The sequence below is a fragment of the Sminthopsis crassicaudata genome, chromosome 4 (assembly GCF_048593235.1).
Source record: "Sminthopsis crassicaudata isolate SCR6 chromosome 4, ASM4859323v1, whole genome shotgun sequence".
Taxonomy (NCBI): Eukaryota; Metazoa; Chordata; class Mammalia; order Dasyuromorphia; family Dasyuridae; genus Sminthopsis; species Sminthopsis crassicaudata.
Window position 1 is genome coordinate 431,113,229 of NC_133620.1, and position 12,799 is coordinate 431,126,027.

The window sequence follows — 12,799 nt, forward strand, 5'->3', positions numbered from 1 at the left end:
AGATGAACAAATTATGGTATATAAATGTAATGGAATACTATTGTGCTGAACTCTTTATCAGCCTAATGGCCAACCAGGATTTCAGAGGACTCATGATAAAATATGTTCCCCACCTCCTCCTGATAGAGAAATGAAGAACTCAGAATGCAGGAGACAATTATTTTTGAACGTGGCCAATGTAAACATTTGTTTCGATTGAAAATACGTGTTTATGATGGATTTTGGTTTTCCTGTGTTCTCAAGTAGGAGGTTAGAAGTGAGTGGGAAGGTGAGAAAGTAGATCTTAACTGATTGAAACAAATAAAATATTTAAGAAAAGGTTTATTTAACAGTAACATGGAAAAACTATTGAACAAGGACATAGCATGAACTTAGTCCAGCATATCTTCCTGGGCTCTCTGTTGTCAAGCCAAAGGGAGGAGCTCCTCACTCTTCCAAGTTGGCTTTTGTACTTAAACTACCACAAAACTCTTTTAGCACTTTGTCTTATTCCTCTGGGCCAGTTTGAGGCTCAAGGACTTCATTATCTTTTAGAGAAAAACTGGCCTTGTCTATGGTGTACATTATGGAGCACTTCTTAATTGCTCCTATTACTAATCTATGTACAAAAAGCAGACTGCCTCTTTTCATATCTCTTTTGGAGGCAAGCTTGAGCATCCTTATTTTGCAGCATTCAGATCATATGTTGGCAGTGTCCTGGGTTTTAAAGCCATATGTTCATTTATGCCTCCTGCATTCTTATATAAGTTATGTAGAATTTGAGAGATGCAAATATGATGGGAAATTAATACTGGACCAAGAGTCAGGTGAGCTGGTTTTGGGTTCCAATTGGACTATATGCTTAATGTGTCTCCTTGGATAAACGTAATCCTCTTATGTGTAAAATGAGAGCTTTGGATTGAATTAGACCTAAATTCCCTTTCAACTTTTAATATATTATAATTAAGCAGACTACTTAAATAAGGAAGTCATCTATTTTAGTTATCATAGCCCACTCTGCCATTTTGGGTACTGGATTGACTTGGATTTTGAAGTAAATACTCTCAAAAGACATAACCACTGCATTTTAGGATGTTCTATGGAAAAGAATAAAAAAGCTACACATGTTGAGTTTGATATACACTGTGGATTTAGGAACATCCAAGGTCAAAGGATTCAGATGAAGGAAAATTAGCATTTTGTGAACAAATTCTATAAAATCATCAAAGGGAAACAGTTCCATCATAGAAAAGGAGTAGTTCTAAGAAGGCCAGTGTGAATACAAAGGAAAATTTCTCAACCAATTCAGATTTTAAAATATATTTATATTGAAGGACAATAAGAAGAGATTTTTAATTATAATGGCGAAAAGAGGCTTACAGCAAGGATAGGGCCATTGGACCAAACAAGCAAAACATGATGGGGAAAAGGCAGACCTACTGAATATTTTACTCCTTTTTTTTTTTTTTTTCTTTTCCTGAGGCAATTGGGGTTAAGTGACTTGCCCAGGGTCAACACAGCTAGGAAGTTTTAAGTGTCTGAGGTCAAATTTGAATTCAGGTCCTTCTAATGTCAGGGCTAGTGCTCTATCTATCCACTGCACTACCTAGCTGCCCCTTTACTTCATTGTTTTTAGTGAAGGATAGTAATCTTTGGACTAGAAAGGATAAAGCATAAATAGCTAACAGGGAGTCGATAATCATAAGTAGGAAGATAGTATGAGAACACCTTAAAGAGTTCAAGTAGCTCTATCTCAAGGATCTTCAGAAGTGCCAGATATGATCATGCAATCAAAAAGGTACATGGAACAGGAAAAGGGCAGATGCTTACTTTTCAAAAGAAGAAATGGAATAGAGTTTGCAAACTAAAGGGCAATAGACATAGTTTCACTCTCTGGCATAAAAGAGATAGCACTGGGCCCAGAGAGCAGATCGGCCTGGAGAAGGATAAGAGCTGGAGGAGATTCAGAGCCAGGATTCAAGAAGAGGGTCTCTGCATTACATCAGGCCTGACGGGGCTCTCTGCAGGAAGGGAAGTCACTTCTCTGGACAAGAGTTAACAGCAACTGCCTGGAGACAACGGTTCACTACAGGAAGAAGAATCTGTCTGAGAGATTTGAGTAGACACAGCAGATCTCTTCCCAGAGAGTGATCCGGCAGCTTCTAGAGACGACAGCTCGCTACATGACAGGAACAAATAATGATGAATGTTGGAGGGGATGTGGGAAAACTGGGACACTAATACATTGCTGCTCTCTGGGCCCAGTGCTGTCTCTTTTATCCTCCCAGAGAATGGGCGTGGGATAATGCAAGGGCTTCTGGGAAGAACCACCCCAGCCAATGAGCTTGCCCCCTCTATCAAGTCAACCTGAGTTCTCACCTTGTAATTGTCCAGAAAACCTGAATTCTCACCTTGTCACTGTCCAGACAACCTGAGTTCTCACTTAGTAATCCTAACAGGATGGCAAGACTTCTATTGGGGGCAAGGGTAGAAAAAGAAGTCTAGAAATTCAGGAGACAAGTCCCAAGAGGAAGGAAGAAGCATAAATGGCATATTTTTCTATTTTTCAAATGAAGCAAAGCTGGCAGGAAATGTTAATATAACTAGATGACAGACTACCCCCCGGCCCAGATTTTTTTGATTGGCTAGAAAATTAAACTGGATCTAATAAAATGAAATTTAATAAAGCATTGTACATGGGTTTAAAAAAAATTAACTTCACAAGTTTAAAATGAAAAATACATGGCTGAAAAACCATTCACCTGAAAAAGATTGGTGGATTTTAGTGGACTACAAGCTCAGTGTGAGCCAGAAATTCACCAATGCTCATAATACATTAGACTTCATATGTATGAAGTGAGAACTCCACTTAATTCTACCATCATCAGCCCACATCTGAAGTATCATCTTTTGACCCAGTTGCCATATTTTAAGGAAGGTATGAACAAACTAATGCTTCACTTAAAAAACAAAGGGATCATGGAGGACATGATAGCTGTCTTCAGATATTATCATTTCATATATTTATTGTTATTGTGGGAGAAGGGATTAGATGTGTTCTGTTTTACTCCAGAAGCAGCCAGAATTAGGAGCAATTCATCAAATGTTAACAAAGAAGTAGATTTAGGTTTAATGTAAACACACACACACATACTTTTCAAAATTTAAAAATAACCATTCCTAAAAACCAAGTATCTGAAAGTGGAATGGGCTCTCTTTGGAGGCAGTAGATTCTTCTTACCAGAGGTCTTCAAGCAAATGCTGGAAGATAATTTGTTAGATAGATTATAATCTATAGATAGTTTTATATATAATATATAGATAGATAGATAGATTAATAATTATATATAATTATAATATAATATAACATTATATTATAATATATTATACATAATATAATATATATAATCTATCTATTAACAATATATATAGATAGATTGTTATATATATCAAGATAATAGATATATAATAATATATAATATGTAAATGTATTATGTAATATATATATTAGACAGAAGGGTTTGAATTAGATATTCTCTGAAGTTTCTTTTATTTTTTTTTAATTTAATTTTTATTTTATTTTATAATTATAACTTTTTTTTTGACAGTACATATGCATGGGTAATTTTTTACAACATTATCCCTTGCACTTACTTCTATTCAGATTTTTTTCCTTTCCTCCCCCAACCCCCTCCCCCAGATGGCAGGCAGTCTTATACATGTTAATTATATTACAGTATATTCTAGATACAATGTGTGTGTAGAACCGAATTTCTTGTTGCACAGAAAGAATTGGATTCAGAAGGTAAAAATAACAGTTTACACTCATTTCCCAGTGTTCCTTTTCTGGATGTAGCTGATTCTGTCCATCGTTAATCAATTGGAATTGGATTAGCTCTTCTCTATGTTGAAGAAATCCACTTCCATCAGCATACATCCTCGTACAGTATCATTGTTGAAGTGTATAATGATCTTCTGGTTCTGCTCGTTTCACTCAGCATCAGTTGATGTCTCTCCAGGCCTCTCTGTATTTCTCCTGTTGGTCATTTCTTACAGAGCAATAATATTCCATAACATTCATATACCATAGTTTACCCAACCATTCTCCAATTGATGGACATCCATTCATCTTCCAGTTTCTAGCCACTACAAAAAGAGCTGCCACAAACATTTTGGCACCTACACGTCCCTTTCCCTTCTTTAGTATTTCCTTAGGATATAAGCCCAGGAGTAGTATGGCTGGGTCAAAGGGTATGCACAGTTTGATAACTTTTGGCATAATTCCAGATCGCTCTCCAGAATGGTTGGATTCTTTCACAACTCCACCAACAATGCATCAGTGTCCCAGTTTTCCCACATCCCCTCCAACATTCATTGTTAGTTGTTCCTGTCATCTTAGCCAATCTGACAGGTGTGTAATGATATCTCGGAGTTGCCTTAATTTGCATTTCTCTGATCAATAGTGATTTGGAACACTTTCATATGAGTGGAAATAGTTTTAATTTCATCATCTGAAAATTGTCTGTTCATATCCTTTGACCATTTATCAATTGGAGAATGGCTTGATTTCTTATAAATTAAAGTCAATTCTCTGTATATTTTGGAGATGAGGCCTTTATCAGAACCTTTAACTGTAAAAATGTTTTCCCAATTTGTTACTTCCCTTCTAATCTTGTTTGCATTAGTTTTGTTTGTGCAGAAACTTTTTAATTTGGTGTAATCAAAATTTTCTATTTTGTGATCAATAATGGTCTCTAGTTCTCCCTTGGACACAAACTCCTTCCTCCTCCACAAGTCCGAGAGGTAAACCATCCCATGTTCCTCCAATTTATTTATGATTTCGTTCTTTATGCCTAAATCTTGGACCCATTTTGATCTAATCTTAGTATGTGGTGTTAAATGTGGGTCCATGCCTAGTTTCTGCATACTAATTTCCAGTTTTCCCAGCAGTTTTTGTCAAATAATGAATTCTTATCCCAAAATTTGGGATCTTTGGGTTTGTCAAACACTAGATTGCTATTTTTATTCACTACCTTGCCCTGTGAACCTAACCTATGGCACTGATCAGCTAGTCTATTTCTTAGCCAATACCAAATGGTTTTGGTGACTGTTGCTTTATAATATAGTTCTAGATCACATACAGCTAGACCACCTTCACTTAATTTTTTTTTCATTACTTCCCTTGATATTCTCGACCTTTTGTTGTTCCATATGAATTCTGTTGTTATTTTTTCTAGGTTATTTAAATAGTTTCTTGGAAGTCTGATGGGTATAGCACTAAATAAATAGATTAGTTAGGGGAGTATTGTCATCTTAATTATATTCGCTCGGCCTATCCAAGAGCACTGAATGTCTTTCCAATTTTTTAAATCTGACTTTATTTTTGTGGCAAGTGTTTCATAATTTTGCTCATATAATTCCTGACTCTCCTTTGGTAGATATATTCCCAAATATTTTATACTATCGACCGTTATTTTGAATGGAATTTCTCTTTGTATCTCTTGCTGTTGGATTGTGTTGTTAATGTATAAAAATGCTGAGGATTTATGTGGATTTATTTTGTATCCTGCAACTTTGCTAAAATTCTGAATTATTTCTAATAGCTTTTTAGCAGAGTCTTTGGGGTTCTCTAAGTATACCGTCATGTCATCTGAAGTTTCTTTTAACTCTAATATTATGTAATATTCAGTGTTTCACCACCAATTTTTGATTAAATGATAAGAAAACATGATGCATTTTGATATTTAAAGATGACTTGGTTGTGATTTGTTTGCACTTGGAAGGTGATCTTGGATCTAGAGGAAGAAAGACAAAGACATGCACAGGACACAGCTGAAGGCGATGATGTTACGTACATGTTGGAGAAGGAGAGAGAGCGGCTGACGCAGCAGGTACGCCCAGACCCTGGGGGTGTCCACTTGGCGACTTCACATGCACACAGGATTTAGTCACACTTGTGTTAAAAATAACTTTGTTGATGTTGGATTTGGAATGGACCTTAAAGTCATCGATTCTAACTTATTTAAAAAAAGAAAACTGATGAGGAAATTGAAGTTTATCAGGACTAGTGACTTGCTTGAGGTCACCCAGGAAGGTTGCTGGTTTAGAACCTATATCCTCACAGTCCAGGCCCAGAGACTTTTACACCTATACATTGTATGTTGCTACTGCTCAGCTAAAGTCAACTGTTTTTTGTTTATTTATGTCTAAGAGCTGTTGACATTTATTGCTCTTTTAAATCATGTGTTCCCATTTTAGATATATCCTGGTCTTAGAGTTTCAAGGCCTGAATTTAAGTCTAAGCTTCGGCACTTGTTCCCTCCCTGACTACTGGAAATCACTGAATCTCTGTTCTTATGGGGGGGGGGGGAACCTTTTTTCTGCCAAAGACCATTGGATATTTACAACATCATGGACCGTTTGAAATGATCTACTTAAAATCTCAAGCCCAGCAAGGCATCTTACCTAGCTGGGGAGGATCAGACAATGATAGGGGTGCTCTCCCCCCACCCCGTCTTAAGGGGTAATATTGCTTTCACCACATACCTCCCAGGTTGGTATGAAGAAACGACTTTCTAAGCTTGAAATGCAATATGAATTGAGTGACTGTTATCACCTAAATTGTTTATCATCCTTTCCTCTGGGGACTGGATTCGATACACTCTACTGTGTAGAGTTAGGTCACTTTTCCGGGCCACCACTAGGCAAGATGATTGGTCTCTAAGGTTCACGCAGTTCTCCCTTCTATGATCTTGTGCTCTCACTCTTCTTTAGTGGTCCTACAGTCCTAGAGTGTTTACTCTTAGAGGACCACCTTGTTTTGGGTAATCAGAAATCTTTATTAGCAGCCTATTTATATTATAGTGATAATTGGTGCTCTTACTGCTGACCCTCAGTGCAAGATCTAGAAGTATCTTCTGAATTATCAAGGAAAGAAAATTAATTCCATTGAATTTCCATTTCCTATTAAATGTGTTTTAATTTATGTGAAAAGTTATGCTCTGTGGTAACTCTCATTCAGAATGTCGAATCAATCAAGCACAAAGGGGTCGGTCAACAGGCTTTCCTCTCCCGCTCTAATTAAGCTGTTTGGTGGTCTTTTTTTTCAGCTGGAATTTGAGAAGTCCCAAGTGAAGAAGTTTGAGAAGGAGCAGAAGAAGCTCTCCAGCCAGTTGGAGGAAGAGAGGTCGCGCCACAAGCAGCTGTCTTCCATGCTAGTGATGGAGTGCAAGAAGGCCACCAGCAAGGCCGCCGAGGAGGGCCAGAAAGCCGGCGAGCTGAGCCTGAGGCTGGAGAAGGAGAAGAGCCGGGCCAGCCAGCTGGAGGAAGAGCTGGCAGCCGAGCGCAGGCGGGGCCTGCAGACCGAGGCCCAGGTGGAGAAGCAGCTGTCAGAGTTTGACATCGAGCGCGAGCAGCTACGTGCCAAGCTGAGGCGGGAAGAGAGCCGCACCCAGACTCTCCGGGAGGAAATGGAGAGCCTGAGGAGGACCGTGCGGGAGCTGGAGGCCTCTCAGCCGGGGGGCCCTGAGGAGCGTGCGGCCCCCAGCACTGTCTCCAGCACCACCTCCAGAGGCACCGCCACTGACCCTCTACGCCTGGTGTCTGTATTTTGCCAAACCGAGAACCTTCCGGCAGAAAGAACCCACGGGAGTAACGCAGCCAAGGTGGCAGCAGCCGGGTCACCCGGCCCTTCCCCAGGCACACACTCATATGCAAAAACCAATGGCTACTGCGACATGGAAATGCAAACCAGCAGGGATTTGTTACCAGGCGGCGGGGGCAGACGGCATGCTGCCACGTGAGAGTCCTGCCATAGAGAATGGTGGTTCTCCTCCAGGGACAGAGTCTCCGGCCCCCCTCACCACCCCGCTCCCCCCTGCAGGGAGCTCCCTGTCTCCAAACAGCACCGCTGCCTCCTCTCTGACCTCCTCCCCTTGTTCGTCGCCCGTCCTGACCAAGCGCCTGATGGGGTCTGGGGCCAACAGCCCCGGGTACCAGTCGTCATACCAAGTGGGAATCAACCAGCGCTTTCACGCAGCGCGACACAAATTCCAGGCCCAGGCCGACCAGGACCAGCAGGCCAGTGGCCTGCAGAGCCCCCCTTCCAGAGATCTGTCCCCGACCCTTGTGGACAACTCTGCTGCCAAGCAGTTGGCCCGAAACACCGTCACACAAGTGCTCTCCAGGTTCACCAGCCAGCAGGGGCCCATCAAGCCCGTCTCTCCCAACAGCTCTCCTTTTGGCACGGATTATCGCAATCTGGCCAACACCAGCAGCCCAAGAGGCGACCCCAGCCATTCACCCACTCCAGGAAAAGTCTCCAGCCCTCTGAGCCCCCTGTCTCCTGGGATCAAATCGCCCACCATCCCCAGAGCCGAGAGAGGGAACCCTCCACCCATCCCTCCCAAAAAGCCCAGCCTCACCCCTGCACCGTCCCCCACCACTCCACTGACCAAAAGCCCTTCCCCGGCAGCCTCTTTAGCCACCAGCGATGACCTTTCCGGTGGCTGCTCTGCCAACGCCGTTGTAGCCAATGGCAAAGACATCGAGATCCTCCTGCCTACCAGCAGCTAGTCCCTGGGACGCTCCTCATCTGACATTCCATTGCATCTTGTCCAAGAGCTTAAAGACAGACCGTTGGGTCACATCATGTTATTTATTTTGATAATGGTGGAAATTTGCTTTGATACATTTTAGTGTATTTTCACCCTTTTTTGTATTTTTTTTTTTAAAGTAAAAACTGGGTAGTTTGGGTTTTGTGTCTCAAATCTTTGTACTGAAGCTGGAAAAGGCACCTCAAAGATGTCTCCAGGCTGAACAATCACCATCGTGTCGTGATGGAGAAGAGCTTTTTATGGACCAGGTGGCAGCTTGTTCTCTATTCTGGGATGGGAAACATTCACTTTAAATTATGCAGAAATGACTCGTGCAGATTTTTATTCCAGATGAACATGTATAAAAAAGTGCCTGAAATAAGACTGCCTGCCATATGACTATGGCTGTATGGCAAAATACATGAAAAGGGTCATCTCCCAACAGAAAATGACATCTTCCATGACTCCAGAATGTTCCAAATCAACACTGCTTTTAGTCCTTTTAGAGTGTTCTTAATACAGACTGTTCTGAAACAAGGCTGCATTAGTCAAAACAAAAACCTTTTCCAGGTGAGTATGAACATAAGCTGAGAGCTTTAGCAAGCTCCTGCCCAAGCCCTCCTGAGCAGTAAGCAGTTGATGCTCATCTTTCTGTGACTTTTAAGTAACTCCTGGCATCAATTCTTAGATGAAATGAAATTCCTAAAGGTCCAATCCCTCCTCTCTCCATTGCCCCCCCAAAAGTTCTTCAAGCATCTACTGTCGTGTGTAGAACTGCTGAGTCCAAAATCTTATTATTACTTGAAAAGGAAAATTGTTAAACATTTTGTATAAATGTCTCGTGACAGAATGATGGGATCTTATTTACTATGTAATCAAAAAGCAATAACTTAAAAGTTACTCATTTTGTAATTTTTTAAGTCCAAATTACACAGATTTTACCGAATGGTCACAAGTGCTATCCCAGCCTACCAACCTATGGTGACTGTTACTTGGGAACCAAATGGATATTTGCCTAGATAGATACATATCATATATCAGTGTAGATTCACATCCACGTACATGTTAACATACACACACCTACCACATGCATATAGAATATAAATTTTAGTGTGATTATATTCTTGGAGTTTCCAGTATTGCATAAAGAAAAAGTAGAAATGCACATTAAGATTACCTACCAAAGTAGCCAGCTTGCTCTCAGTTTGTGCTGCTGGGCCCCAGTTAGGCATTGGGAGGAATGGTCTCCATAGAGCAAGTGGATAGAGCTGTTCCCTTGCTCTTTGAACTTTTGAATATGCTGAATCCAAATCCCTTATCATCCTGGGTGATGTTCCTGGAAGAAGAATAAAATAATTGGGCTTTTTCTCATTTTAGCAGAATTTCTTTCTCATTTTCCAGATGACCTATTGGAAAATACAAATATACAGTATGAACACTTTGGGGGGGCGGGGCGGGCAAAGCCAGATGATTTGTAAAATCTGCATAAACTTATCAAGGTGGCCTGATTCTCCAAAAAGGGTAGGGTCAATCCTCTCATTGCAGTCAGGTTGCTCTTAACCCAGCCCAGACAGAAGAATGTTTTTTCCCTTCATAAATAGCTATTCAGAGAATAGGAATCCCAACATGTTTCCTGAAGGGACATCATTTTAATATTTAATAACTGTTGTGAAAGTCCTTCAGATGTATAATCAGTTATTTCCTGAAATTTTAAATCTGTTTCCTCTATTTGGTATCAGTTCATGGGGGAAAAAAAGCCACTGAATAGAAATCATTCTGTAATTCATTTTATTTTTTAATTGGCATGTAAATTCACAAGGTTTATGGTTTGATCGGGTGGTGGTCCATGTGCCACCAGGAGAAAAATAGCAATGCTACCAATTACTGCCCCAAGATAGCTGCTTAATGATATATTTTTGAGGGGGGGAAGGGAAATATTTTAAATTGTCCAAAGCTACTACTGTGCACTGATTTTCATCTTCATACTTGGCACAAATTAACGTGTATGATAAATGGCTAAACTTTCTTAATTAGAGAGGGGGGTCTTCAGCTGTTAATATGTTTATTACCTCTCTTTTAATGGTAATCTTAAAAGTTGCATTGTGCTCTTTCTTTATGGCATAGATATATAGAGAGATATATACTATAATGAAGTTTATTTCTTAGGAAATGCACTGAATAATGTATTTCTTCTACAGTGTAATATAGGGTGGGGAAATGCAAAAGAAAATGTGTATTTTTGCAAGTAGCCTATCTTCTGAAACAAATAAGCACAAATATTGCAATGGATCCAACTAATCCAGTTAGGTTTTATAGATCTAGTATTTAAGTTTTGCTGTAGATTGTGTGTTAATAAGTAAAAAAAAAAGTATGATTCACATATTATTAATAATCAAATTGTTGCAAAGCTTTGTCACTGGTTATGAAGTCCAGACACTTAATAGTAGCATTAATTAATTTTTCATTAACACTTGTAAAGCCAAATGTTTCATGGGGATTTTTTTTTTTTTTTACAGCAGAGACAACATTAAAACCTGTTAAATAATATTGTCAAGAAAACTTATCTTGTACTAAAAGAAAAATGTGCAATAAGGTGCATTTTATTTAGGGTAGAGGGGAGGGGAGGGAGGAAAAGAGAAGTAGTTCTGGCTTAAAAAAATAAACTAGTGGAGATGTACACATAGTGTGCATCCACGTGTACACTCACTTTATAAGAGTACAAAGTACTTTAAAACCAGAAGATTTGGGATGGACACCAACTGTGTAATCATCAACCAGATTATATTAGTGTGGGAAGAGGCTTTTAAAATTGTCATTTTGTAGATGAGGAAACATCCCCAAAGTCAAGGCTGCCCCACTTGGTTTTAGTAGAGCCAGTCCTCAAAACCAGGTTCCCCAATTCAAGGCTGATAACTTTTCTGTCCTGCTGCATGTTGGGGTCTGGCCTTTGTGGCTAGAAAGAGGGCCGTGGAGTGCATGACCCCAGGCTCTCCCCTTCAGGTCCAAGAGCTGGGATCCCTTAAAGAGCACAGGAGGGCAGAAGTTTGTGTCCAGTTTCCAGGGTTTGGGAGTCAGTTCGCCCAGAGGATAACTGAAGAGAGTTTCGTGTGGCAGCAGTGGGTTTGCGTTCTTTGTGATTCCAGCTTTCCCTGTTCCCATATTTTTTTCCCCCTTTTCCTCCCTCCCCAAATGTACTTTGTAAAGAGTGCCTGGAATACTTAATCCTTCCAAATTAAACAGAACTTCAAGTGTTTTTTGAAACCCTGGCTTGTAAACATGATCCTGCTTTTGTACAGATGAGTCAGTGGTGGATAATGAACATAGTTCCATGGGAGCAATTTTTAATTTAATTGCCATAAAACAACAAGCAGAACTTGAAAGTATTAATTCACCTGTTCTCATCAGTGATTCATGCATAGAGCTTTTTAAATGAACATATATGTAAAAGCCACATGGCATGGCAGAATTAGGTTTAGACTCTGGAGAGCCTCAATTCAAAGTCATCCTTTGATATTTTTGTGATCACAAATAATCCAATCCTTCAGAACTTCAGGTGAGCAATAGTTGTCTGCTAAGTCATAACTGGTACAGTCTTCACCAATGCAAAGAATTCCCATAGACAAAGACAGATCCTTGCCCATTGACAAGGTGTGGACTTAGGAGTCTCCCAAACACACCTTCGCTTCAGTAATTTGCTGTCTCCTTCAGCTGTTCTTTGAAGTCAAGGTGTATATATAGCACTAGAGTGCCTGCTCTTGGAGAACTCTGCGGTGAGAATCATCCAGGGTGGAAAAGCTGTCCTGTTTCTCCAGGGCTTGGAGGATTCACGATTTGTGTGAGCCCTTTCACCACCAATGTACACCCCAAGCCTTGGGTTATTTCGTGAACTGCGATGACCACTAGTAAAAAATGTATTTCTGAATTTAGCTAGGCTGATCCATAGCTATCAGACTCATACTCCAGAGCTTCTCCAACACAGTAGAATCTGCCAGAATTTAGTCAGGGGACATAAGCTTCAGGAACCCAAGATCACCTCCATGACATGATGAGGCCCCAGAGTTTTGGTGTTGGTTTATCATCCTGGAAGAAAAAAAAATCTCTTTACTCCTTGCAATCAAATGAAGCACCTATTTCCTAGACCCTGAGACATTGGGAAGAATAAAAAGTCCTCAGGTAGCTAAGGCTTCTTATCTAAAGAGACAGAAGATTAAATAAATGCTCACAAA

The 12,799-nt window shown here is 40.2% G+C and overlaps 1 protein-coding gene across 1 annotated transcript in view; it reads left to right on the forward strand.

Annotated features, from left to right (window-relative positions):
- Positions 1-11,834, forward strand: part of CTTNBP2NL (CTTNBP2 N-terminal like) — a 68,073-nt gene extending 56,239 nt beyond the window's left edge. The window contains 3 exon segments of the mRNA XM_074263068.1: positions 5,763-5,870; positions 7,089-7,771; positions 7,773-11,834. Of these exon segments, the coding sequence (XP_074119169.1) occupies positions 5,763-5,870; positions 7,089-7,771; positions 7,773-8,553 (1,572 nt within the window). The 3' untranslated portion in view covers positions 8,554-11,834.
- Positions 11,835-12,799: the final 965 nt, after the last annotated feature.